This window comes from Crinia signifera, chromosome 2, assembly GCF_055691185.1.
Source record: "Crinia signifera chromosome 2, ASM5569118v1, whole genome shotgun sequence".
Lineage (NCBI taxonomy): Eukaryota > Metazoa > Chordata > Amphibia > Anura > Myobatrachidae > Crinia > Crinia signifera.
In genome coordinates, this window is record NC_139218.1 from 252,621,866 (window position 1) to 252,649,806 (window position 27,941).

The 27,941-nt window shown below is 41.3% G+C and overlaps 1 protein-coding gene across 6 annotated transcripts in view; it reads left to right on the forward strand.

Annotated features, from left to right (window-relative positions):
- The window catches only part of GPM6B (glycoprotein M6B), a 127,976-nt gene extending 101,321 nt beyond the window's left edge, over positions 1-26,655 (forward strand). For 4 of the 6 annotated variants that reach the window (XM_083174296.1, XM_083174293.1, XM_083174292.1 and 1 more), the window contains 6 exons: positions 15,478-15,664; positions 17,491-17,647; positions 19,698-19,869; positions 20,784-20,857; positions 21,963-22,028; positions 25,121-26,655. In XM_083174296.1, coding sequence (XP_083030422.1) covers positions 15,478-15,664; positions 17,491-17,647; positions 19,698-19,869; positions 20,784-20,857; positions 21,963-22,028; positions 25,121-25,270 — 806 coding nt within the window. In that variant the 3' untranslated portion in view covers positions 25,271-26,655. Of the gene's footprint in view, positions 1-15,477; positions 15,665-17,490; positions 17,648-19,697; positions 19,870-20,783; positions 20,858-21,962; positions 22,029-23,724; positions 24,830-25,120 lie in introns of those variants that run through there. The other 2 variants (XM_083174294.1, XM_083174297.1) reach the window with 1 other exon arrangement.
- The last annotated feature ends 1,286 nt before the right edge of the window (positions 26,656-27,941 follow it).

The following is a 27,941-nucleotide window of genomic DNA, read 5'->3' on the forward strand; positions in this document are numbered from 1 at the left end:
CAAAAGGGTTCTGGTGATGCTTTGGACAAAACGGCCTTTGAAAACAAGAGACATTGATGTGTTTGTGCTATGTAGTTTATATTCAGTGTTATATTCAACCTCTACTCCATAAAGTAAGAGATTTAAATAAATAAATTAAATTTAGATTTGTATTATTTTGGTTGAATTTACCAGCTAGCTTACTTCCTTTTTCTTTAACGATTTTCTATTTTACACTGTTTTAATACAATGCACTTTTGTTAATGGAAGCCAGAAATGGCAATTTATGACTAGAAATTCAGTGTAGTGTGCATAATTTTGAAGCCTATTCCCTAACCTTACATACTTGAATGAGATTTGCCCATTTTGGAGGCAGTGGCCTTAAAATGAACTCTTAGGGGATGATGTAAGTTTTTATGGCCTGCTTTTTACTGTGCGAGCGTCTTATGCTAATTGTCCTATATTGAACGAGACAAAAGTCCAGCTAATGTACAATTGTTAGTCCCATGGGGGAGGTTCAGAGAACTAGCTCCCGTCGATAGTGTCCAGGAGTTAAATCGGTGGTTTGCTGCTTTATTGCACCCCAAATCTGCATTATAAGAGGCTTCCCCCATGCAAAGTGCGGTCAAGGCGCATTCAACACTGGCAAAGTCCTTGCTTTACATGGATTTCTGCTCGCAGCTCAACAGGGTGTGAGCAGAAATCCCAGATAAATGCAGCCTTGGTCTTCCCTGTAGTATTGGCTACCAGCCACTTTGGATTGGAGCTAATTTTCAAGAAAAAGAATTGCTTGCATAGAATTTATGGCCTTGGTTTCCATACCATGGGTATTGTGAATATTAGCCGATATTGCGCGACATTTGTCTTATTTTGAAATCCTGTAATAATAGTGGTATTATAAAAAGAGGGACACATTAAAGAATTGTTTGCCTTGTATAATATTATAGACCAGGGGACTTTGTTTGCCACAATCTACAGTTCAATGTATTTAATATGTAGCTTTGTCAGACGGATGAGGGAACCTTTTTAAAACAAATGTCCTCCATACTTTTGGAGGACAAACATACACAAATGTGCACCAATATGCGAAGAGTGCGACTCACCATTGCCATGGTACCTAAATGATGGCAATTAACAGCAGCCCATCTTACACCCTTCGCCCTGCAGGCTTTATCTGCTTCACACAAGTGCTCACTACCTATGGGGTAGCAGACACTTTGTGAGATTGCACTGCAGTAAAGCATGGTGGCTGTAGCACTGATTCGGCAGGGTAAAAGCGTTTGCCTGCAGTTGAATTTCCTCCATTCTATCATGATCAATTCATTGTTTAAAGCTGCATTATTAGGTTAAATGTTGCTAGCATCAAATCCTAGTATTTGCCTGCATAAGCCGCTCTAGAATACAATTATACCTACTGTAGCTACTAAAGAAACCCCTTTTATTCACTTTGCTACGTGACTCTCTTTGGGCGGGTTGCTCCAACATGAAAATGCAGTAAAAACCTCGTTTATTGATGGGTTTACTGCATTTACGTATGCTCTAAACCTGCTCCGTTGTGGCCGCGCTGTGGAGGGAATTGCCAACAAAAGCTGGTGATACCTGTAGAAGCCTATGGGCTTCTCTCTGCAGTGCTGTCAGAGGGATCAGTCAAGGATTCCTCCCAGCATGCCCTGCGGCCAGTGCAGTCGCTCGCATGGGCAGAGGGTGTCCCAGTTCTCAGACCCGGAAGTCCAGGGACTGCGCCGCATTGCAAAGGACAGCTTTTACCGCAAGAGCTGTCCTTTGCATGTTAGTGCATATGCGATTAGTATTGATGCAGTAGCTAACGGAAAACGGGCGGTGGGTGTTAGAACATCCTGCCCTTTGTCTGTTTTCTTGTAGCATTATCTGTTATTTACTCTTCCAACATTTACCATAATGTGTATATAAAGAATACATATTGTGAAGTTTGTTTTAGGATACAACTGTACTTCTGTAATCGTGTGTGTGTGTGTGTTACATAGTTCACAGGTTAGTGCACACTTTCATTTGAGTTGAGAAGCTGATACAATTGGGGATTGGTCCTCCCAGCACACTTTTTTCTACAGATTTTTGTAGGCCAGATATTGGCAAAGCACTTCCATTAAGGTGTACAATGCTGGTGTATAAGCAGAGCATTTTCATCCTCTTCCATATTTTTAAGGAGTGTCTGGGTGCGATGTCCGTCTGGGGAATAGATGTAATGAGTGCTGTGCTGTTAAACCACTACATGTGAAAGAGGAGTGGCGCACTTTAGGAGGGGTTGGTAAGGGGTTACCAGATGGTGCTAGTCACCAGGGACAGCTGTTGTCCTGGCTTTTATTATTTCATCCTGTCATACCAGCTCTAGCAAGGAAATACAAAATGACATATCCCAAAGGGAGGCTTTGTGCTCTTGATTTGGTGCCATTTTGCTATGAAATACATCTAGCATATTCAGCAATGTGTGCATTGAGAAGACGCCTAGTGTAGTCAGTTTGTGGGGGTGTTTTTTTATTTTACTATATAGTTTAGAGTAATGTTTGTGTTTATTGTGTAGGAATAGGACACTACTCTGCTTTAGTATTGGAATCTCCTGTGTTCACTTCACCTCTACTTATGAAATATGTCTGATACAGATAAACATATGGTTTTGGTTCAGTTCTGTTCATCATTGGTTTTCTCACAGCTGTTTCTTGTAGTGTGCCTTTAGTTTTGTATGTGGTTTCACCTTAAAGCCATGCTGAGCTTATTTGGTGGACCATGCTATACGTACTGTAATAGAGAAGGATATGCTAACAATGCTGTAAGATTTAGTGCTGGATGGCATACATTTGTTCCATTAATGGAAAAATGTGTGCTGAATTACACTAGAATTGTGACTTTTATCCTGGTCGCAGAAAATTATATAAATCCCTTTTAAAACCATTTGGGGGCACTTGTGTATTATAGCGGCGCCCCCGATGTCCATGTGCAATGTTTATATCGCGTCGCATCGCATGGCATGCGATGCAACGCGATTTTTGCCCCCTATGCGATGAAAGATCGTATAAGCACCATAAGGGGTGCTTTTAAGCACCCTAATGGGTGCTTACAATGTGAAATGCACCCCCACGCCACCCCCCCCCCCCACTATAAACGTGAACCCGAAGCGTGGCGAGCGCAGCGGTACGCGTCCTCCGACCTTTTCATACCCCCACTATCCACGTCGGCGTGGAGTTGAGAATAGAAAGTGTGGCGAGCCACCGAGCTCGAAGCGTGGCGAGCGGACGCGGATACCTTCACAGGTATCGGCGTCCCCTTGCGGGATTCACAGGTATCCGGGCACGGTGGCTCGCTGCGCTCGCCACACTTTCTATTCTCAACTCCACGCCGACGTGGATAGTGGGGGTATGAAAAGGTCGGAGGATGCGTACCGCCGCCCCTCGCGGGCTCGCTGCGCTCTCCACGCTTCTGGTTCACGTTTATAGTGGGGGGGGGGCGTGGGGGTGCATTTCACATTGTAAGCACCCATTAGGGTGCTTATACAATGTTTAATCGCGTCGCATTGCATTGTATGGCATTGTATGCCTTTATGGTATGCGATGCGATGGGTGCCGCCAAAATACACAAGTACCCATTTGGGTTCCATTCTATCGTTAAACCTAATAAAAGATTGGAAATGTAATCTACTATAGAGAAGTTCTAATCAATTGTTCAGCTATATTGTTTTGCATTGTTCCACTTAAACCTTCCCAAACTCCAATTGTCAAGGTGCCCATACATTACTGCGACTTCCACAAGGAGAGAAGTCGCAACTGATTATCATTTATTTATATGGCGCCACAAGGGTTCCACAGCGCCTGACAATACATGGGGGTATATTCCATGCCCTTAAGGCGAGCTATGATGGCTAGCAGTGCTGATAGCTCTCAGTCACAGCTCACCATCAGTATTCAACTGCCCACCCACACTCACCATTTTCACCTCACTGGATCTTTTCAGCAAACGTCAGGGCTCACCACGAAATGCAGCGGGCTGTCTGCATTTGCAGCGAACCTCGCCATTTAAGGAAATCCTCGTTGTTCTCTAACTTCCCAGGAACTCTGAATATGGCGAATGGTCGGCGAGGGGGCTGGACAGCGAGGATGGCCGTTCATTACTAAAAAAGCCGCCCTCGCCGTACAAACATCCCTCGCCGCCTGCATTGAATATACCCCATGGATGAGCAAAGTACAGTACAAGGCAAATTAGGACAAGTACATGGTAAATAAAGGAAGTTGCAGCAGGGGACAGGATACTGATACAATTATCAGGGTGGCAGATATATTCTAAGAAAATCACATGAGGAGAGAGGGCCTTGCTCTTGGGAGCTAACATTATAAAGGAGAACCCCGTTGGGATGCCGGAGATCTTCCAGGGCGGAAAGGTTTGCATGCGATATATTGCATGTGGTCCTTTTGCATGTAATATATTGCTCTGATCTCCGACACTGATACGATTTGCACGGGACCCTGCATCGGATCGGATCAGATGTCACACATTCGCTTTCGCCATTTTTCACTTGATTTCTCTCTGCCTGATCCATCTAGCCGACTATGACTGTAGTACAGAATGTTAAGCACGCTTCTATGTCGCCAGCTGATTTACAATAAGGATTGCTAAGTAAGGAAATCTAGAGAATTAAAAAATTCAAAATTAAGGGTGAAATGAATTTAGCATGGGTGTAAAAGGGTGGTCACCTATTCAATTAAAGCCCCTTTTTTGCCTGGTAAATGATCTTCTTTGTTTTTTTTTTACTTGTGTACATTTTTATTGAAAGTTTACAGGTTAGAAGTATAAGACGAACACTTCCAAGTACATAAGAAAGATCTGTCCCTGCAAAGGAAATATAATAAACAGATTACAAAATGATTGGAAAACTGTCTGTGTGGTCATTTGACATCCAGAATAACAGGTGGTTTGTGAAATAAAACTGTTTATATAAATATTATGATCTGCACAAAGAAATATCAGTAATGAAAATTGAGCAGTTAATAATTTGGGCATTCATAAGAAATCAGGTACAGTTACCACCGGTATCTAGTCGACACAACACCAATAAAATAACTAATGGAGCAGTAGTAACCTCACAACAACACACTGCACACCTCAAAAATATCCAGTAGAAATATTGTGATAGTTGATCAATAGACAATCTTGAGGTGTTCCATCTATCCCATTTAGTACAATAATGCGATAGTGTGCGTCGTGGACGAAAAACAAATCTCTCGTGACCCAAGTCCTCATTAACTAGAGGACGCCAGTGATGTACATTGGGATGGGATACAGCAAACCAATTTCTTTCAATTATAATTTTTACCCAAGTTGTCTGTAAATTATTTCTTAAAGGATTTACACACAGTATCCAGGATAAGTTCCCAGCCTGCGACACCCAAAAATGAGCCATTTCTCAGGGATTTCTCAAGCTTGAACAAAATAAATAAATCCCCCATTAACTACACGCTGCCTTCAGTGATAATTGAATAGTCCCAGGGGATCAATTAGTCAGCGGTAAATTACAGAAGATAATTTTATTTCCCCCGTAAATGGCTTATTGAGAGAAATTGAAAGGCCCAGAAAACTTTTAGTGTCTTGACAGAATCTCTGATCATAAAATGCTATATTAAGTGATCACTGTCCATTACATAAGTAATTGAGAAGCATTCCACCGGATTAGCAGTTATGACTATAAAAGCTTACAGTATATGGAGTACAGCTTGAGTATCCCTTATCCAAAATGGTTGGGACCAGAAGAATTTTGGAAAACAGATTATTCTGTATTTTGGAATATTTTTATATTTGAATGAGGTATCTTGCATTAATGTTGAATAACAACATCAAACACATGAAATACGCACAAATATATTTTATTTGTGCATGAGACAAGGTTTTAAAACATGAAACGAAATTTGTGTACAATCTCGGACACTGACTTTGAATGCCAAGCAATCATGGCCTTGCACATATATAGTGCCAGGTACATGGACATGCAGATTAAGAGAGCAGAGGGCCCGTGTGCTGGCTTTTTGAGGACCCGCTCTGTCATCAGCCGCATTGCTTCTAGAATCAGGCTTTGTGCAGATCTCTGGGAAAAAGGTGTCCGTGCCTTATTCCTGTGAGCATGTTTACTGTGCATGTGCAGCGGTTAATTTCCCATTATTTCATGTCCCCAGCATCAGCCGGCCACGGAATTTCAAAGAGGGTAAGTACTGTATAATTATATGGGTGCGGTGTGGACTCTGCACAACCTGCACCCATTATAGATACGCCCGTGTCCACGATGCAGTGAAAGATGCACGATGCAGAGGGTCTTAGCAGGCCCTTTCTGAGCAATAGCTTTAAAAATATAATCTAGTCTAGTGTGTATGGGGCTTATCATTGTGCCATCTTTATAGCGTAAACACTCCTTTTGTTCTTCATTGATAATCACAAAAAAATATCTATAGAAAAGTGTGAAACTGTGTTTTATGTTGCTCCAAACGTGGGAATCCTTGATCTCTATGAAAAATGGACAGCCTATGGGCCTTGGTTAGGGAAATACAGTACAAGGCTGATGGTTTATGGTTCTACAGTCACCACGTGCAAAGTGTCATATTAACATACTGTGGGTACAGGCGATTCGTCAGCATTTCCCTCTTTTGTCCAATTGGTGAATGGGGCATTTCTACAGAGCTACAGCAATACAGGAGTCCTTAAAAACAAAATATATAAAGGAATGAAAAGAGTAAACTTTTATTGTTGAATGTTCATTACTTTTAAATATTTGTGATAACACTTAGGAACCAGATTTCTAAGTTTGAGGCTAGACACTTGAGACTATGCTAAGCGATATGCTGGACCGGTCTGGCAGATGGAACCGTCATATTGGGTGCACAATTGTGTGTGTCATTCGCACCATGTCTAGCGGGACACTCCTGGCAATGACAGGTGCAGAGAAATGCAGACATGAAAAATATATTGTGCAGTGTGTACGGCATGGACAATATATTGTTCATGCCATCGGCCAGCTAAACACATTGTTTACTGTGTATCCAGCCATATACAAACTGGAGTGATATGAGACCAATATGTAATCTCTGGCCGCATTACAATGACATACAGTATCTGTGTGTATGCCCAAAATGCAAATATACCTGCAGTTGCTAGCAACATCACCGGGTCCTTCCTGCCTCATGGTCAACCCAGCAATAACGCTAACGACCTAATACTACGGAAATAAAGGACTGATCCAAATGTCTGTCCATCCTTCACATATTGTTCTGATGTGTACCCAGGATCTGATTTAGTATGTCTGGGTACACCGAGCTTAGTGTGTACACAGCTTAACCTAGAAGAGACGTGCACCGATTAAAAGCTGAAGAAATGTATTCCCAAAAGGCTAATTGTCTCAGCATAGTTAGAAATCAATGCTACTCATGGTTATCGGACAGTTGTTATCTGAAATACAGACTGCTTTTCTGTGTAGAACGTAATACAGGTCATTTTGTTTGCTTATTTTTGAGTCCCAGTTGCATTGATTACAACAATGTTGCACTTCTACGTAGATATCTTAAGCTATTCATTATTATACTATTGAAGTCATACCAAAAGGCAATATTGCTTGTATTAGCTAATCCCTCTGTGTGTGTGTGTGTGTGTGTCTATAGAATATAATTAATCATGTGAAAATGTGCACATTCTTTTAATTGTGGTTTTGCATAACTGGAAATTAATTAACCTAGTTCGCTTATATTACTGGCATTTTTCAAAAGAGATTGTGAGAAGTATGACCTCCCCACCCTCCGTGTGGCTGGGAATCATTAGACTGCATTCTATGTCGGTGCACACAAATTGTGTCCATATTGTGGTTTCCATGGGAGCCTATTGATATTGCAGTGATGACATCGCTGTGTGAATGATTCTTGAGAACCATGTTAGCTCGTTGTGATTGGCACCCGCAGCCAGCATTGCCCTTCATACTGAGAAACTTAAACAAAGCAGACAGCCAAAGAGCAGGCAGCTTGGGTGTCAGGTAGCCTGTGACATGGCTGTGACACTCAGCATGTTCCTGTAGGTTGGCTCTGAGGTTGATGAATGAGAGCACTGCTGATTTGTTAAGCTCAGAATCCAACAGGGCAGTAATGTGGATGTCTGGTTGTGGTGTGAGGAGAGAAGCAGTGAAGCAGATATATTAAGCCTTGTAAAGTGATAAAGGGCAAGGTGATAACACACCAGCCAATCAGTCTTTGAAAAAATGATGGACCGGTGCATTATCACCTTTCACTTTATCAGCGATTCATCACTTTACCAGGCATAATACAGTACATCGGCCCCAGTGTGTCATGGGTAGTGTGGAACATGTAGCACAGCAGCAGCCAGCCCCAGTGATTTCTTTCAGTGTCCCATCTCTTGTTAGCTGGTTATCAGTGTCATAAAGAGAAATTTCTAGCACTATCGCTTGAAGGGTCTGGGAAGTGTGGCGGCCTACCTACACCTTTCCCATCATATGTAGTACCTGACTAAGCCACATCCACAACAATGTGGGGGTGCACGTGTGTGCAGACACATTTAGATGAAGCCAACTTTCTCAACGTGTTTAACAGCTAAGCACATTGGTGCAACATTATATGCTACCTGTGTTTATATTCTAAATGGTTATATCATTATTACTTCTATTCTGCTTATAGCTGTGTTTGAGTTATTTACAGTTTTTGCTTTTTAGTTCAAATAAACGTGACTTATATTTTCTATCAGGCTGTTGAGTATCCTAATCCGGTTATATTTATTTATTAACAGTTTCTTTTGTAGCGCACACATATTACGCAGCGATTTACAGAGAATATTTGATCATTCCCAGTCCCTGCCCCAGTGTAGCTTACAATCTATGTACACACGCACACACAGACATTCTAAGGTTAATTTTGTTAGGAGCCAATTAACCTACCAGTATAATTTTGGATTGTGGGAGGAAACCGGAGTACCCGGAGGACACCCACGCAAGTACGGAGAGAGTATACAAACTCCACACAGTTAGGGCCTTGGCGGGAATCTAACCCATGACCTCAGCGCTGTGAGGCAGTAATTCTAACAATTACACCATTACCTTATTGTGTGCTGAATACTGTTTTTCTGATCATAAACATACTGCAAATCACATTATTGATCAGCATCCTGTGTTCCAACCATCTGTGTTGCATATCGACCCCTCAGTAGCAATTGGCAATTATGAGAGTCTATCCAGTTCCTATGAGCCCTCCCGCCTCAGTGGAAACATAGTAAAATAAGATGTGTAAAAAAAAAAAAAATTCTTCCTAAATCCCCTCGATCCTACATGACCATGTGTTTTGTATAAGCTTCATGTCTGTGTATATTCTGCATAACATGAATTCCAGGATGTTCCCAAAGTTTTGTTTGTTCATCGTTTTGCAGATATGGCATGTTTGTATTTACCATGTATGCTTGCTTTTTCTAGGTAATAATGTTTTTATTAACATTATTATTAACACTTGCTTCTATAGTGCCAGTATATTTCTATTGCGCTATTAATTTGCCCAAAAAGTTAAGCACTGTCTGTCAATTTGTTTTGCAAAAATTCCCAATTTATCAAGCTCCAAAAATCTTAGCTAATCAGAGATTGAACCCAATGGCCCATTCTCTGGTATCATTAGCCATTGTCCTCATACATCTTTGCTGCGGTCGTGCCAAGCCACCCCTTTAGGCAAACTATGTCACATGAGTCTCCTAGTGTTGGGCGTGTTTTTATTTTTTACAGAAATGTGTCTTAGTCGCAATGTGGCAAGGATGCATGAGGGAGACTGTGCCGATTTAATCTGATATGAAACTTTTATATCTGTGTGTGACTGAGTCTCTGAGTCTGTACACTAAGTGCTACAATGTAGCAGCTGCAGCTTTTTTTCAATACAAGTTCTGTTCTGCTTCCTATACAGACTCAGTCGCACACATCTTATTAATCAGCACAGCGTCCTAGTCAAGTAGTGCATACCTTTTTATTTGAAAGATAATTGAGTTTATTCAATATATATATATTGGATACAATGATCATTTTGTAAATAGGTTTTTCAAGTTATGCGTTACATTTTTTATTTCTCACTTGTAGTGTAATGTGAGCGTTTTCCATACAGATTTGTCAGGACAGCTGGGTAATGCTGGGGAAACTCATTACTTGTTCCCAATCCTGATTCCCACCAGCAAGGGAAGTCACGACTCTCACCCGACTTATGCAATGTATTTGAATGTTAAGTGATTGTTTAGACCATTTTCCTTCCCATACAGTGTAAGAAGGCTTAATCTAGAACAACTGTGGGGCCTCCCCTGCTGCCATTGGCTAACCACAACTTCCCATGGTAAAATATTTGCTTTAGCTGACTGATATTTACACGACCCGTCTTATCCATGCATGGGAAGACACTGTTCAGCTGTTCTGCCTTGTCCTAGAGTTTAATAGGACTGTCTTGTAAATGGGTGTGCAAAAATGTTCATTGTAGGAAGACCAAAGGCATGTACAGTACATGTTACAGGAATAGCTGCTGTTGCGGATTTCCGTGTTAAATGTAAACAGGAGCATGCTCCATCATTTTAGCAGCTCTTTTTGTTTATAAAGTCATTTTATAGCATACATATATATTACAGAGAGAGAATATACAGTATGGGCACCTCAGTCCCTGCCTTAGTGGTGCTTGCATTCTATGTTCCCATATGACACGGACACATATACACAATAGGATTATTTTTAGTGGGAAGCTAGAAATATACCATCATGTATTTGGCTTATAATTTAGGATAATGGAATTCATTTCTGGAAGTCTGGGTTAGGACTGGGTTTTCCTCTTTGTAAAATGGTTGTAGGTACATGTTGTTTCTGGTTATAAACAGTCACGTGGTGCTCCTCTTACTAAACAGGAAACAAACAAGTAAAGTTCCAGAAATTCTCAGCTGTTGTTGATTTATATGGTCTCAAACACAAAGGTTAGAGTTCGTTACCATGCATTCAGCAAAGCACCGTTATGTGGGATAGTCCATCCGTTCTGACATATAAGGATATTAGAAATGACTACTGAGGTGAGATTTCACATCCTTGAATTTCCCAGTAGTAAGAGTCCTTCTTGCTTTGAATACATACACACTGCTCTGCTACATTTCTTAACCTTGCAAACGTGTCAAACTCTGTCTTTGGTTAACCAATGGTGGTTGCTGCTTTATACAGGAAATCAGAAGTTCTGTTTTTGTAACTAACTTACGCCTGAACAGGCCACAGCTTGGGGTTATGTAGGGATTTGGGTGTATACCCTTAAAGATGGGCTTCTATTTATAGCCTTTTAATGAGTAGGATAGTCCAAATCCTGATCATGTTTCATAACCATCTTCCGCCACTCTGATGGTCTCTACTGCCACCTGTGCAAATAAGCATTGCTGCTACATGTGTCCTGCCATAGGTATCTGTTATCTGGAGTTTGTGGGCCATTCAGTATTGCCGCTTTAGTGGAAATGCACATAGCAAAGAATGTGTATGTATATATGCCGCACCTCTGCACTGCCATATCAATAACTGTTGTGAGGGGATGCGGTCATTTGTCTACAGCATGATGGTCGACAGTCATTAGGTCGACATGGTTCTAGGTCAAAAGGTCATTAGTTCGACAGGTCATTAGTTCGACAATGTCTAGGTCGACAGTCAAAAGGTCGACATGGGGTTTTTCACTGTTTTTTGAGCAGACATGTGCCGACAGGCGGTATTTAATGCCCTGCCATCCACTAAGGCGTGGATCTCTCTCTCTCTCTCTCTCTCTCTCTCTCTCTCTCTATATATATATATATATATATATATATATATATATATATATATATATATATATATATACCGTTTCATATCCAAGTAATGTATTCACAAGTCCTCAGACAAACCAGCACCAGTCAACTTGTTTGCAAGTAAAAAGTATTTTATGTTCCATAAAAAGGATCCATTTTTCAAAAACGCCAAAGTCCCAACATCACATCACATGGCAAAAACAGTTTTGTAGAAACATTCTCTCAGGTATACATTACGTATCCAGCTTCATTGGCCAAAAGAGAGTCCCTTAACGGGCCGTTTCGGCGTTACCCACGCCTTTCTCAAAAGGGGAATGAGAATAATGTTGCACACCGGGGTGGCTGGGGAGCCGCCTTAAGTAGCGAAAAAGGTGTACACTCACCTGTCTGTAGATTGCCGCATCATGGGACACCGTACTCGCCGTCTCGCGGTCCACCGGGAAACCGGAAGTGACGTCAAACGCCAACTTCCGCGTTCCAGCTTGCGGGGACGGTTTTTTGGTTCCCTGGTGCCGGCCGGAAGTGTATTGGTTACCATAGCAATTTTAGAAAAAAAGCTGAAGATACGTAATGTACCTACAACATGGAGCATAAAGCAAAATACACATATAAACAAAACAGACAAATGGAGCCATCACACTATGTACAAAAGATGGAAAGGATATGCATGATTCATATAAAAAAATATAACCATATTGTACCGGATCGATCCATGTGCATAACTATTCTAAAATAAAATAAATTTATTTTATTTTAGAATAGTTATGCACATGGATCGATCCGGTACAATATGGTTATATTTTTTGATATGAATCATGCATATCCTTTCCATCTTTTGTACATAGTGTGATGGCTCCATTTGTCTGTTTTGTTTATATGTGTATTTTGCTTTATGCTCCATGTTGTAGGTACATTACGTATCTTCAGCTTTTTTTCTAAAATTGCTATGGTAACCAATACACTTCCGGCCGGCACCAGGGAACCAAAAAACCGTCCCCGCAAGCTGGAACGCGGAAGTTGGCGTTTGACGTCACTTCCGGTTTCCCGGTGGACCGCGAGACGGCGAGTACGGTGTCCCATGATGCGGCAATCTACAGACAGGTGAGTGTACACCTTTTTCGCTACTTAAGGCGGCTCCCCAGCCACCCCGGTGTGCAACATTATTCTCATTCCCCTTTTGAGAAAGGCGTGGGTAACGCCGAAACGGCCCGTTAAGGGACTCTCTTTTGGCCAATGAAGCTGGATACGTAATGTATACCTGAGAGAATGTTTCTACAAAACTGTTTTTGCCATGTGATGTGATGTTGGGACTTTGGCGTTTTTGAAAAATGGATCCTTTTTATGGAACATAAAATACTTTTTACTTGCAAACAAGTTGACTGGTGCTGGTTTGTCTGAGGACTTGTGAATACATTACTTGGATATGAAACGGTATTAATTATAACCTGGCACAGTCTGAATTCATTGGAAGCGTGTGCGGTATAACCCCGATACATTATATATATATCTATATCTATATAGATATAGATATATCTATATATATCTCCATTTAGATGATAAAGGATGTGCACCCCAATATAAAAATGTAACCTCTTACAAATAAAAAGACCAAAATGGATATTTGTTTTTAGCAATGCAGTGTTTGCACATCACTTGTCCCATATGGGGATTGATATGAAATCCCGGCAGTCGGAATCCCGACCGCCTAAATCCCGACAAGGGGGGGACGTCGATCGCCCCCCTCCCTTGCGGGCTCGCTGCGCCACGCAGCGAGCCAGCAGCCACACAGGGAGCCTGGTGCCTCGCTACGCTCGGCACACTAATTTATTCTCCCTCTATGGGTGTTGTGGACATCCACGGAGGGAGAAAGTGTTGGGATATTGAATGCCGGTATTTGAACTGCATTCCCCTATATGTAACTCTGCCTGAGCTTTTCCACTTAACTCTATTTACCAACCTACTAATGTCACAATACTGCTTCTTTCTCCTTCACCTCTGTCGTCTTGTTTCAACATGATAGAAAACTAGGGATACTAGTGTTAATTCTAGCACCCGCTATCTTTGAAAACCCATGCAGTTCCTGTTCCCTGCCTGGGGTGTCGCTGTCTGCTGTGGTGTTTCTAGCACAGGTCTGGTTTGCATATCAGTGCTGATATACAGACCACACTGTGCTAGAAGCTCTACAGCAGACATTGACACACCAGGCAGGGAAGAGGAACTGCGTGGGTTTTCAAAGACAGCGGGTGCTAGAATGAACACTAGATACACTAATGAGTATGAGACGCAAAAGGGATGATCTAACTAACCAAATCCTCTAAGGGGCATTTTTGGAAGAATATATAATAGGATAAATATATCACCATTTTTCAGTGGTTACTCATCTATATTAAGAATCAAAAGGAGGGTTCAGAGCATAGATCTGTGACTGCAAAAGTGCTCTGCATAGGTTTCTGTATGATCTGGTATGCTATTGGACTTCCCAATCTTCAGATCCTTCTCCATCTGCCTGCAATGATGCACCCATGTGCCAGATAACTGACAGTCGGGATTCTGACAGTCATTACACCGACGGCGGAATCCCGACTGTTAAAACCCTGCCACTCGGGATCCCGACGGCCACCAGCTATTCTCCCTCCTAGGGGTCCACGACCCCCATAGAGGGAGAATAGAATAGGTGGCGAGCGTAGCAAACCACTTTGGCCGCATCATGGCGAGCACAGCGAGCCCGCAGGGGGCTTCATTGGGCTCCCCCTGCTGTCTGAGTTTGAGCAGTCGGGATCCCGACATCGGGCTAATGCCTGATGGGATCGCTACGGTCGGTGAGCTATACTACACCCGATTCACCCGACAACCATAGTTGTCTCTCTAATTCATGTAAATGGGGTTGATGCCTTTCTTTATCAGAAGATGGCAATGCGTTTAGGTGCATTAGGTTTAATGTGACTATCCTAGGAGACTATGAAGTGTTGAGGTTCATCCTCCTAGATCAGGGAGGCCAAACCTGTCCTCAAGATCTACCAACAGTTCAGGTGTTTCAGACAACATGTGGGATCTGAGGTAGGAATGAATGCAGCAGGTTAGAAAATGTGACCGTAATGACTACAGCAGTGCACCACATAGGTGATTTGGAAAACGTGGACTGTTGTTAGATCTTGTGGACTGGTTTGGCCACCCCTGCTCTAGGTCTATGATGCATGGCATCAGTGTTGAGCTGCACACATTATTCTCCCACTACATTTACTTTGTCTGCCATCACCTCTTGTATAACCCAGTCTTGTGCTGATTAAACTGTCTCTATATCCTGCTGGAACCTCAGCATATTTATTTGCTAGATTAATGTGGTGGGAACTAAAGGCACCTTGACGTGTTTTGTATAAACGCAAAAAGGCAATGTAAACTTTTTCCCTGGGCGGATTGGAGGTCCACGTGCCGGACGTATCTGCCCATATACATGGTGCTGTCTGGCTGGAGAGTTTCTCAGGGATTTGTAGACATTTGGTAGTTATTTTCCCGCTGTTCACAACATAGTATCTTTTGTTTCAGTGTAGAAATGACCTAGATTCTTAAGAGGAAGACAGCTTGCAGCTGGAGAACAGCTTGAGACAATGGCTGCTGTATGTGTGATGTAGCCGGCGCTTTCACTTATCAGGGTGTGCTCTCTCTTTGTGTTTTTAGGTTGCTTTGAATGCTGCATTAAGTGCTTGGGAGGAGTTCCATATGCCTCACTGGTGGCCACCATCCTGTGCTTCTCTGGAGTAGCACTCTTCTGTGGCTGTGGTCACGTGGCTCTCACTGGAACACTAACCATCCTTGAACAGCACTTCTCCTCCACTCCTAGTGATCATGCCCTCCTGACTGAGGTGTAAGTATGGATTGCATTTACACCAACGTATTCTCAATAATCATTTACTTTGCAACTGAGAGCCTGCACCTATTACATGGCATAGTCACACATCTGCTACAATACTAAATGCGGTTATGTTGCTAGATGACAGTATATTGCATGGCTAAGCAGTCATCATAAGTGTCCGCTTGGATTCCAACAAATGACACAAAGGGGACGATTCAATTGTTCATCCCAGCTGCCAGTAGAATGGCACCCAACGGAATAATTCAGTTTAACTTCCTGAGGTGCGAACTATAATGTGCGAAAACAATGGGACTGTAGACGAGTTTAGACTATTTGCGCAGCTAAAACCAATACTTGTGGATGAAAATCAAGGCAGGGACAATTGAATAGCTCTGGTTGGCATCCATTATGTTTGGGCGCCCAGACAACCTTTAAATTTGCCCCAAAGTGTCTTTCTGCAATATAATCCATACATGTATAAAGTAATTAGACATTAGGGTCTTTATTGTATTCTATATTTTTCAATATTAAAAATTAACAAGCAATTAATCTCTCCACATGCTTGTGGACATTTAAAAAGCAAATAATGAGGTGACAATTCATGTTATTCCCGCTGTGATTAACGGGCCTAATTCAGATACAGTATGTACTGTATGCTAATGCAGCCGCAGGTGCGATCCCATACACAGTCGATGCTAAATATATTGAGATCCCCACTGGTGGTTTTGCCGATCCAACCAACTGTGTATAAATACACAGTGGCGGTTACAGACTCCTGGAAACCCTATGGTCACACAGAATGGCCATGTTAATTGAGATGATGGCGCTATGTTTCCTGTGTATGTCATCGCAGAGGTAGGCTGCCACAAAAGCGGTTGCGACCACCTGCATTTCTGTCATCACTCCCCGTTCCCTCTCCAAACACTGCTGAACTGTCAATCACTTTACAAATAACTCCTCACTGTGAGTGACATTGCTAAAGTATGTTGGTGCATGGTGCAGCGGTGTCAGGATTTCCCGCCGGGATTTCATATTGAATCCCAACCGGGATGCAGTTTAAATCCTGGCGTTCAGAATCCCGACCGCCGAAATCCTGACACTTTCTCCCTCCGTGGGTGTCCACAACACCCCTGGAGGGAGAATAAATTAGCGTGCCGAGCGCAGCGAGCCCGCAAGGGGGGGGGGGCGATCCACGATCCACGTCCCCCCCCCCTTGTCGGGATTTCGGCGGTCGGGGTTCCGGCGTCGGGATTTTGCACGCCGGGATCCTGACCGCCGGGATTTCATACTGAATCTGTGCAACCATGACACATGCACATGCGGACAGTAATCGCTAAATTCCTTATATACCGGCACTACATACATCTCTGAATCAGGCCTATTCGATAATACCAGCATGATGAAATCACTACCATATACGGATAGATACATTTCGAGACCTACTTTGGCATGAATGGTTTACATGCATCATGGAATGTTTATCCGCACTCTGTGACTTAAGAAAATCGAATTTGTACTTGTGATATTAGGTGATTTCATTATGTAGTACATTGCCTATATATCATATGTCTAGTGTCTGATTGCGTGTCCCCAAAACACTGCCATCTGTTGGCAGTGAGTGAAACTACATCTATTTCTCTCACACATGCACAAACACAGAGGCAATCAAAAGGTAGCAGACTAGCTTTCAAAGCATTTGCTACGTGCGGGTTTACTAGTGGTCTAATATGTTAGTGCATGCACTGGCTTTTAGGAAAAACATTATCAATCTACTGTACCTAGAAATAGAGTATTAAGCTTAATGAAGGAGTGAGATTTGCATGTCATTTATTTTGCAGAATCCAGTTAATGCAGTATGTCATCTATGGAATTGCATCTTTCTTCTTCCTGTATGGAATCATTCTGTTGGCAGAGGGTTTCTATACTACCAGTGCAGTAAAGGAACTCCACAGCGAATTTAAAACCACGGCGTGTGGACGATGCATCAGTGGAATGGTGAGAATTTGAGTAACAGTTTCTTATGTTGGAAGATGATGAACTATGTAAAGGCAGTCAAAACAGACAGGCCATTCTGTGGTCCTGTGCACATTACCTTCTATTCATATTGGACCTATCCGCAAAATATATCTTAAAAGTGCAAAGTGCTAAAATAGGCAGCATCCTATTAGCCGTGGTAAATAACCGTAGCTAATGGATTCCCCAGGGGCTATCCAATTAGCCCTCTAAGCCAACACTTATTAGTGATTCTTATGCACGCAAAGCAAAATCCACAACAAGCAGCAACAGGAGTCCACAATAACACCCCCCCTTCCTATAACTTATGGCTCCGCGGGAACTTAAACAGATAATGAGTCTTAACCACACTTTAAAACCAGGCTATAATGTGGTAGTCCGATAGAACGATCATGCTAGAAAGGCATTTTCTTTACAGTTCCGTAATTTACCACATGTAATAGGCTACCACTCATACTGTTATAAATGTTCTGCTTGAGATATTTTGATTTGCATAGTTAGATTAGTAATTCATTTTATTATAAAATTTGATTTTGAGAAAAATTGGATAATTACATTTGAATAGTCTACAGCAGTGGTTCTCAACCTCGGTCCTCATGGTTCCCCCAACAGTGCATGTTTTTTTCAGGATATCTGACAGGTGCACTTATTATTCACTGAAACATTTTAAAAGATCACAAATGGAGCTAATTATTTCACCGGTAATTCTCTGTGGAGACCTGAAAAACGTGAACTGTTGGAGGGTACTTGAGGACCTAGGTTGAGAACCACTGGTCTACAGTACAAGTGTCAGTGGCACATGAGTGTAAATCACACCTAGCGTTGATGACCTGCTCCCACTGCACACACACTGCACAATATGTATGATTGCTTGCACTGCATCTAGACTGAGAGGAGGGGGAGGTAGGGAGGGAAGGACTGGTCCATTTACTAGTACACAATTGTAGACTTGTAGTTTGGATGTTCTTAAACCAACTGAAAGCTGGCTATAAGATTTGAAAAAAGTATATGGTAATACAGGTACAGTATCCCATATACAAAAACCAAAATATTAAAAAAACCGTGATTTTTCAGAATATTTCTTTGTATACCGCATGATAACAGTACCCACTCTGGGCCATATAATTGTCTACTGTAATGCTGTGTACACATGAGGTGATTTTGGCCAGGCAATTTTTTATTAGATAGTCAAAAATCACTTAGGTTGGCCAGTATCTCCCATGTGTACACTTCGGGCGATAGTAATGTGCGGCCCTGCTATCACCCGGCCAAATATACTGTTCAGGCAAGTAAATGTAATGAACTGCCACACAGTGTATTTGGCTGTACAGTTGCAGTTCAAATCCCGGCATCACAAAATTCTGACGCCAGAATCCTGACCGCCGAAATCCTGACACTTTCTCCCTCCGTGGGTGTCCACGACACCCATAGAGGGAGAATAAATGAGTGTAGCGAGGCAATAGGCCCACTGCGTGGCGAAGGCAGCCAGCCCGCAGGGGAAGGGGGGATGATCCACATTTCCCCCCCCCATCCTTGCCGGGATTCCGACCGCCGGGATTTCATATCAATCCCCACACGGGCTAGCGACTGGGGACGGCAGCTGGTTATCACTGGTTGCTACATTTTAATTTTGACTTATGCCAAATCACTTAGGCAAAATCTCCCAGCTCGAGTGTATGTGTACACCCCTTAAGGCTACATGATAATATCACATACACCTCTATCTAAATTGAGAGCCAGTTTACCAGGAGTCATCCCTAGATCCTCCTTGTGACACTACAGGGGCCAGCACAGTCCCTAAATGCAGGTGCCATCAATGCCTTTCTAAAAACTGAATGTTGCTCAATCAATTTAGTAATGCCCCTCCGGTGCTGAAAGGTAGGGGGTTGTTCTAGACTAGTAAGATACAAGATTTGAAAATCCCCATGGTATTAGGTAATTCAGAGATCCTAGTATTTTTAGATGTTATTCAAATGTTAAATGCTTCCAGTTGCCAGGTGCTAATGTATTTATTGCTCTACTTCCATGTTAGTTTGTGTTTCTTACCTACATCCTTGGCGTGGCCTGGCTAGGAGTGTTCGGCTTCTCTGCAGTTCCTGTTTTCATGTTCTACAACATGTGGGCATCTTGTGAAGTTCTCAAAGGGGTGCCTGTTAACTTGACGACTTCATCGGATCAGATCTGTGTAGACATTCGGCAGTATGGTATGTAAACTCTAAAATTCATTCTCTCTCATATGTTGCTTTTCCAATGAAAGTTTTATACTGCTTAAAGCATTAAAGAGTCATCTTAAAAAAGACACAATGGGCTACTAAAAATGAAAGCTCTTGTGCTGATATCGCCACACAAGGGGCCTGATTCAGAGACTTACACTTGCGATTTTCTCTGCAGCGCAGCTGCTGATATGAGCACGGGATATGCCCGCTAGAGCAACTGAAACTCATTCACATACACATCCTATACGTAGGAATGGGTAACAACTACTGCTGGAATTGGTGTAGGACTATACAGACTCTGCAGCAGTAGCAGTGCAGATCCCATGTTTTTGTGTGCTCGCAGCTGACGTCAGATACACGCCCCAAAAACAGCCATGACACTTCTGCCTTTGAACAACCACTCCCTGCTAACACCAAGTTAATACCGCTAAATGGTCACTTTCTGTCAATCACTTTGCTGAGGCATCCTTATTGTGTGCGGGTATGCATCGGCTCCTTGACGCGTACGTAATGCTAATGCAGCGCATTGCGCCAATAATTACTCCGTCCCATGCAACACCAGCTTTGCATCCATCTCTGAATCAGATCCTAGGTTCATACTTGCCAATGACCTGTGGATGTCAATAGAAGGTCATCCAGCATCAGACCGGCCTAATTCATGATCATAACCCCCCCCCCCCTCCCCAACCAGTGATGCTCTGTAGGCAAGTGTCAGTTTAGATTTTGTTGATGTTGTTTCCTTATTCAGTGCATTTCTTACATTCTAATTATGCCAGTTTGTTAGAGAGGGTGAATAATCTGTGTGGGTGCATGCGAAGGAACACAGATGGCCGGTGGGAGGAGAAGACTGTACGCTGAGCTGTTTGCAGGGAATTTGAATGATCGTGTTTCTGTCTATGCAGGTATTATTCCATGGAACGCTCTGCCCGGAAAAGCTTGTGGGACAGCTTTGGAAAACATCTGCAGCACCAATGAGGTAGTTGGATTTATAATAAAGGATGATGCTACTTGTTACAGGACACAGGGGTGCACTTCCTACATTATCATTTTTATGCAATGATCTAACCAGTGACATGCTCTCTGTAATCATTGCTACACATAGACATGTGCAGCACATTTCCTTAGGATGTGCATTGCCGGGGGTGGGGGGTGATGTCCATCACTACCAAGGGGGCGTTTCTAGCAGATGGCTTATTCTAATTTCTCCCTAGTTAAATGAAATAATTAGCATTCACCTTCACCATTAAACTGATAGCCTAGCCCTCACCCTCATTATATGAAGTGCCCTCCCTCCATGTTGACCGCATTCTATCTAGCACTGAACTTTTCTGTCTGCCTGTCTTGCTTCCAGGATACTTCATCGCCCTTGTTGCATAATCTTTTTACATCTATAGATATTCATTATCGCTTTAATATTACACCCTCCCCATTTTCCATGATCCACTTTGATGCATTAATCTTGCTTAAATATTAACACCCTACCTTGATACTGTTCTGATCACACATCAGTCCCCTCTGAGTACAGACCATGTGCACAGCTGATTTTCTGTTTTGAAAACCCTGGGCTGCAGTGGATTTCCAAGCACCTGGACTCCCCTAAGTGTGTGCCTTCCTGACACAATTAGAGCATGTACTGATAGTTGGGACTTTTTCATACTGTACTATACATGTGGATTAGGAACGGTGAAGTGTGCCTAGTGCAATGGAGCGAGGCACCTGGCCTGAAGTATGATGTGCGAAGCAAGCCATGTGAGGGAACATGGTACATGAACTGCGGGTCCACATGCTCAGGTGTTGACATTGACACCAAGGTGAAACTCATGTTGGCCTCTTCATTTGTCAACCTTGTGCATGTCGATCTTCTGCTGTTGACCTAATGACTGTCTACCTAGAACATGGTCCCATTTCCAGGAAGAAATATTCAGGACATACCACGCAACACTTTAAGATTTCTGATAAACCAGTTTATAAATAGATTCCTGAGTGCACTCACTTTCCTGCATCTTCATTCTGTCTATTTGTGTTCTGTTTTTCCTTATCCTCTGATTACCCTCAGTAACCTCTCTGATTTCTCTTCCCAGTTCTATATGTCCTACCATCTCTTCATTGTGGCCTGTGCCGGTGCAGGAGCTACTGTTATTGCCCTGGTGAGTATGAGTTAAAGTATGGAGTAAATGTTGAATTTATTTTGATGTTGATATTCCAAGTAATCATTCTAGAATTGGGGTGGTGTCACTTTGGTGCTAGCGCTCTACCAGGATAAGAGACGCTCACACCTTTTATATGTAGCATTTTTGTGGTGGCTGGAACAGAGCAAGCCCTTCTATGTCTCACAGGTCATAGTAGTATTTCTAATGGTCTGTGTGATGGATCTATTCACCATGTACTTGTAATTGGATAGAAACTTTATTCAGTTCTTTCCACTATTGAACCAACCCCTACGGTCAGTATTTAAAAAAAAAAAACTGCTTTAGAGATTTAAATTGTTTGTGCGACATCCGCTTCAGTTTGCTAAAAGAAACCATTTACGTTGGAGTGGAAAGAGCCAATGTGACACAACCTTGTCTAAGTTACTATATAGGTAGTCACTGCTTACAATAACAACTGTATCGTTTGTTTGTCTATATAAATCATTCAGTAATTTTATTAAAAATCACTCCAGAGTATTCTACTATTATTGCTTGTTAATACCAACACATTACATGTAATATGGATCACGATAAGATACACTGCTCACATACAGTATAAGAACACTGTATACCAACAACATAGGGGTAATCCTAGTTCCCATGAAGTGGGTGAGGTGTGAATGCTGGCAACAGCGCTCCAACTTCACCCTATCCCAGCCTCTTGTATCTAACTTGCATGCAATCTGTAACGGAAGTGTGACATAGAGCTGCACTTAAGCTGTGAGTTTAATGATGTCCACTGGCACTAACTAGAGTATTCCTCTTACATCTACAAGACAAGTATTATGATTTACTAGATTTTTAATTCTGTCATTTTCTTTAAGTAAGAGAAAATCAATTTTTTTCACAGAGTTTGTTAAATGTAATAGAACACACATAACATCGGCATCCACTAAATTAAGTACTGGGTTAAGGGTCTTGGATCCTTTACATTGGGCTGCTGCGGTCTGAATTCTTTCTTTCAGGATCCTGACCACCAGAATTTCGACACATCCCGTAATTTAGTGATATTCATAAATTGCACAATTATGCAGTAGTGACACAGCTGACTCTGGAAAGAAATACAGAACCCATGAACACATAATTTATTCATCACTTATAGACTCCAGCGCAGTATACAACCAAGTTCCCTAATTTAGCTAAAGTATCATAGAAAGAAATGTAACTGAAATTGCTGGTTACCTACACTTACAATAAGTGTACTACATACAAGTATGATTATAGGATGAATGTAAAATGCTCTTTCTATAATGTTTCTCTTGTTGCCTAAGGGTTAAGAATTGTCCGTTTCAGATTCTGTCTGACTGTCTGTCTGCCTGTCTTCCTATCTATGACACTGAACTTTAAGAATCTTATCTTTCTAGATAATAGGTAGTGTGCACACATATGGTATAGTAAGAATCCCATAACCCTTAAATAATAGTATTCTTCTATTCATGTCCTTGTTACATATTGTATTGTACCGACAATCAGTGTGTAGAATGACTATCCATGTTATTGCAGAGGTCTCTGAGGTTTAGAATTCTGCCCATTGAGGAACCTCAATCTTCCCTGATTCAGAAAACTGAATCTGTAGCTGAGTGATAACCGCGGCTGCATGAGGCATTAATGTGCCCGATCTCACGCTCCTTTTTATTTTGTTCTTTTCCACCAGCTGATCTACATGATGGCAACCACATATAACTATGCCGTTTTGAAGTTTAAGAGTCGGGAGGATTGCTGCACTAAATTCTAATGTGTTTTAGTCCCAGCATTAGAGAGACTGGTTGTTGTAGCGTAATCTACCACTGACACCCTGGACTAAAACTAAGTCTAGCATTTCAAATTTTCTATGAACATTGTTATTTCTTTTTGGTTTTTATTTTTTTTGTAAATAGTGTCACTTGTAGCCTTGTGGAGGTGTAATAATAATAATAATGATGATGATAAAAAAAATGATTGTATGTAAGCACAACAGTGGATGAGATCTGGCTAAATACTGTTACTTAATTTAAAGCACATTCATTCTTAATTCTATGTAGAATGCGTACCATTCCCAGGCTATTCAACTTCCCTTCACTGCGGTACAGTTCAGTTGTAAATGATATAGGATGCCCAGGGTGGACTCAGTATTATGAATGCCAGACGCAGCAACGTATACAGAAACAATATATATATTTTGTATGATCTCATACTAATACGTAACAGAGTTACCTTATCCCTATTTGCCATTTTTTTTCCACAAAGTTACGTACTTGTACAGTTTCAGCAAATGCTAGTAACAGAGTATTATTCATTAGCCAGATCTCAACAAGACTAGTACGCCTTTCAACATTAGATTGAGGTCCAATAACCTGATTGGCAGTTACTGGAGGCCACTGTGGCCATTCAGAGAGGAAGTGATGTAACGTGTGACAGGAAATAGTGCAGAGAAGGATTACTGTTTGACCTAATTATCACTGGATACCAGCTTCATTCTGACATGGAAGTGGTTAAAGACACCCTTGAGCACTAGCAATGATTTCCTTTTTATAACCTATTTTTGTAGTTGAATAAAGTGGCAATAAAGACTAATTTGTGGACTGCATGCTTCTGTTTATAAACCATTTACCTCCACAGTTCATTTAATATATGAAGATCAATTCTACTTAATGGACCTTACATATTTTCTATTTTAGTATGTCTTGATATGTTGTTTTGCACTTATGTACATGTATCTGTTATAGAGTATTTGTTTGATATATAAATATAACAAAATAAAGTATGTTTTTTTGGTTTGATTTTGATTTTTAACTTCTTGGGAAGAGTATATTGGTTTATCCACTTTGCACGGAGGATCCCTACAAAGTTCTGCTTACTAATGCCCTAAATTGCTTTTCTCACCTTTGTCCACAATAGTATAGACAGTGCATGCATGGATATAAGGTTATTAATTTTCACTAAAGTGTTACAAGAACAGATTAACATTTGTATTTACGTATAGTTTATTCTACTACTTTTAGTACTCTAACCGCTGCTTGCTTTGCCTCTTGACACGTTTACTAGCCATCGTCCTCGCCCTTCTCTTGCAGATCCACTTCCTCATGATTCTGGCTGCTAATTGGGCCTACTTAAAGGATGCGAGCAAAATGCAGGCCTACCAAGACACTAAAGCCAAAGAAGAGCAGGAACTGCAAGATATCCAGTCACGGTCAAAAGAACAGCTCAATTCTTACACATAAATAACCATAACAGCATGAGAAGCAGTAGCGTTTATGGCTAATTAATGAATTCAAACGGCTAATGATTTAATAATAAAAAAAACAACTGCTACTAGATGTGATTTTGTACAGTTTAAACAAATTCCAGTGCATAGCAATGGTGTCTCTGTTCCTCCCAAACAGTTTGGTCTCAGGCGGTTTAAAGGGAAGCACTTTTATAAAGGTATTGATGGTTATTCTTTCTTTTCTCCCGTGCAATACACCGTTCCAAAAATCAGGACCATAAAATTGGATAGGTGGTATTTTTATATGCTTGTTATAACAAAGACATGCATCTGACCATATTGTTATGAAACCATTAGCCTAGGTGCACTTATTTGTCACTGATGCTTACAGAAATGCCAGGGCATCAGGAAAGGCAGCTGAATACCAGAGGAAGCAGCCATGATGTGGTTGAACCAATATTTGTGAAAATATCTCACTAGGATGTCACTATGGCATTAGAGACAAAATGCCTGACTCCTCAGCACCATCACTGGTTCCTCCAGAATTGTTTAAATTGACTGAACGTCTAAAGTAGGCCATTTTATAGGGTTCAGTCTTGGTTAATAATGGCAAACACAATTACAGTGGTGCATTTGCATATGTAGTATTACGTTGTTGCTGTAGGTCACTTATATTTCTGTAGTTAATAGTGATTTTTGGTTTGACAGTTGCACTTCTTAAATATGAATGAAGAAAAAAAAAAGTTAACTTGTAGGAAAGTGGGGAGGCGTGGGGTTCCAGTCTACTCCATGTTCTGCAGGTATTCCTAGTTGTTGAAATGTGAACAGAACGTGTTCAGATATTTTTGTTGACTATAATCCTGAAAGGACAACTTTATTTTTTGTACACTTAAAGATTAAGTTGAGTTGTTATGGGCTTGTACACATGTGCATTAATATAGCATGGGTAATACCATGCACCTCTCTCCTCGTGGTCTTTGAAGCAAATTGTGTCAAAGCACATTTAGTAGTCTTTAAGGATACAGGTTATGTGCTTAAACAGATTGCCCATGTGCACAAGACCTAATTGTATTTAGAGAAAATGTAACATAGTAGCTTAGCTTTTGGTTAAATCCAGTGCATGCAATGTGTAATTATTTCCACTGCAATGCAGGTGATTGTTTCAGCCCAGTGTCCTATGTATGGATAATGAAGGCATTTTTTTCACTATTTTGTGTAGTTGATTGAAGTTTTCTTTTCGAGTTCTATTTAGTGTAATATTTTTATGTAAAAGAAAAAACAAAAGTATTACCTTTTGCTATGTATAAATTTTGTAACCTAACAGTGAATCAATATTTTCTATCAGTGCCAAGGGCTTCCTGTAGTTATATCCAAGTGTTATAATAAATATTTGTAGATAAACTAGTGGCTCTGTGGTGATTTTAAGAGTTATTGTTTGCTACATCTGTATGTTTAATGTCACAAAGTGTCCGTAGAGCCTAGTAGTATTAAGCCAATACCCCCTGAGGAAATCGCTGATCAGCGCAACTGATAAACGTATTGGCACTGGGGAATCGCTGCATAAATACACTATACAGAAGAATAACCAACAGTGGTTTCCCAAACTGGATGCCCTTGAGGCACTTGCTAGAGTGACACGGGTTGGTGGTCCAAGACCAAATCAAATTATTTATTTATAAATGGGATTGGCATCCACCAGCAGTTTTTTTTTGATGGTCACAATCCTAAAATGTGTACAAACTGAATGTAATCCTGTTCACCACTACATTAAAGATCCTAATTATAGGTAAGCATAATTATACCGCTTTCAGACAGCGGGGGGAGGGGGGGGGGGGAGAATAACGCGGTCAGACACCCTGAACACAGGAGAGCAAATCTTTGGGTCTAAAATTGGTAATAAACCTGGTAATTTGCTCTATAACACTGGGTTTTTACATGCGTGAAAGGGTCAATCCGGATGTTGCAGGGTCGGAGACCTGGAGTGATCCGGATTCACCCTTTCACACAGAAAAAGGACCAGTGTATTTCATGAAATTCCCAGGTGGAACTGCTTCACCCGGGAATGTCATTTTCTGTTTGAAATGGGTATGAATGTCATTTTTGCTGAATTGCTCAATGAGAACATTTTTTGCATATGTTTGCTATGAAAAAATGCTTCTACTCTAGGACAGTTCTGGTAACCTTGTAGCTCCCCAGCTGTTGTGAAATTGCACATCCCAGCATGCCCTTTAAGTTTTAAGCAAAAATGGGGCAGAGATTATGAAGTTTATATATTCTCCTCCATGCTTGTATTGTTACCTTTGTTTCCTCCAACACTACAACAAAGACATACTGGTAATTTAATTGGTTCCAATCAAAAAAAGTAATCTGTGTGGTGCAAGCGTATAATTTATATTTCTCATATCTACTGAGTACTTTATTTAATTCCAAATATTTTTATTTTTCATTTTCTCACATCATTTTTTTTTTAAACTTTCTTTATTGATTTTTTTTTCAAAATTAACAACAACAGTAGCATTAGGTCATCATATTACAACATTACAATCACATAATGTATAATAGCACATAATGTTCGTTACGATGTATATCAATAATATCTACATTATGTTCTAAAAATAAGCCTTGTGGCTTGCCAAGATGTTTGGGATTTCTTTTGTGATATCATTTTCAACTACCATCCTATTTGT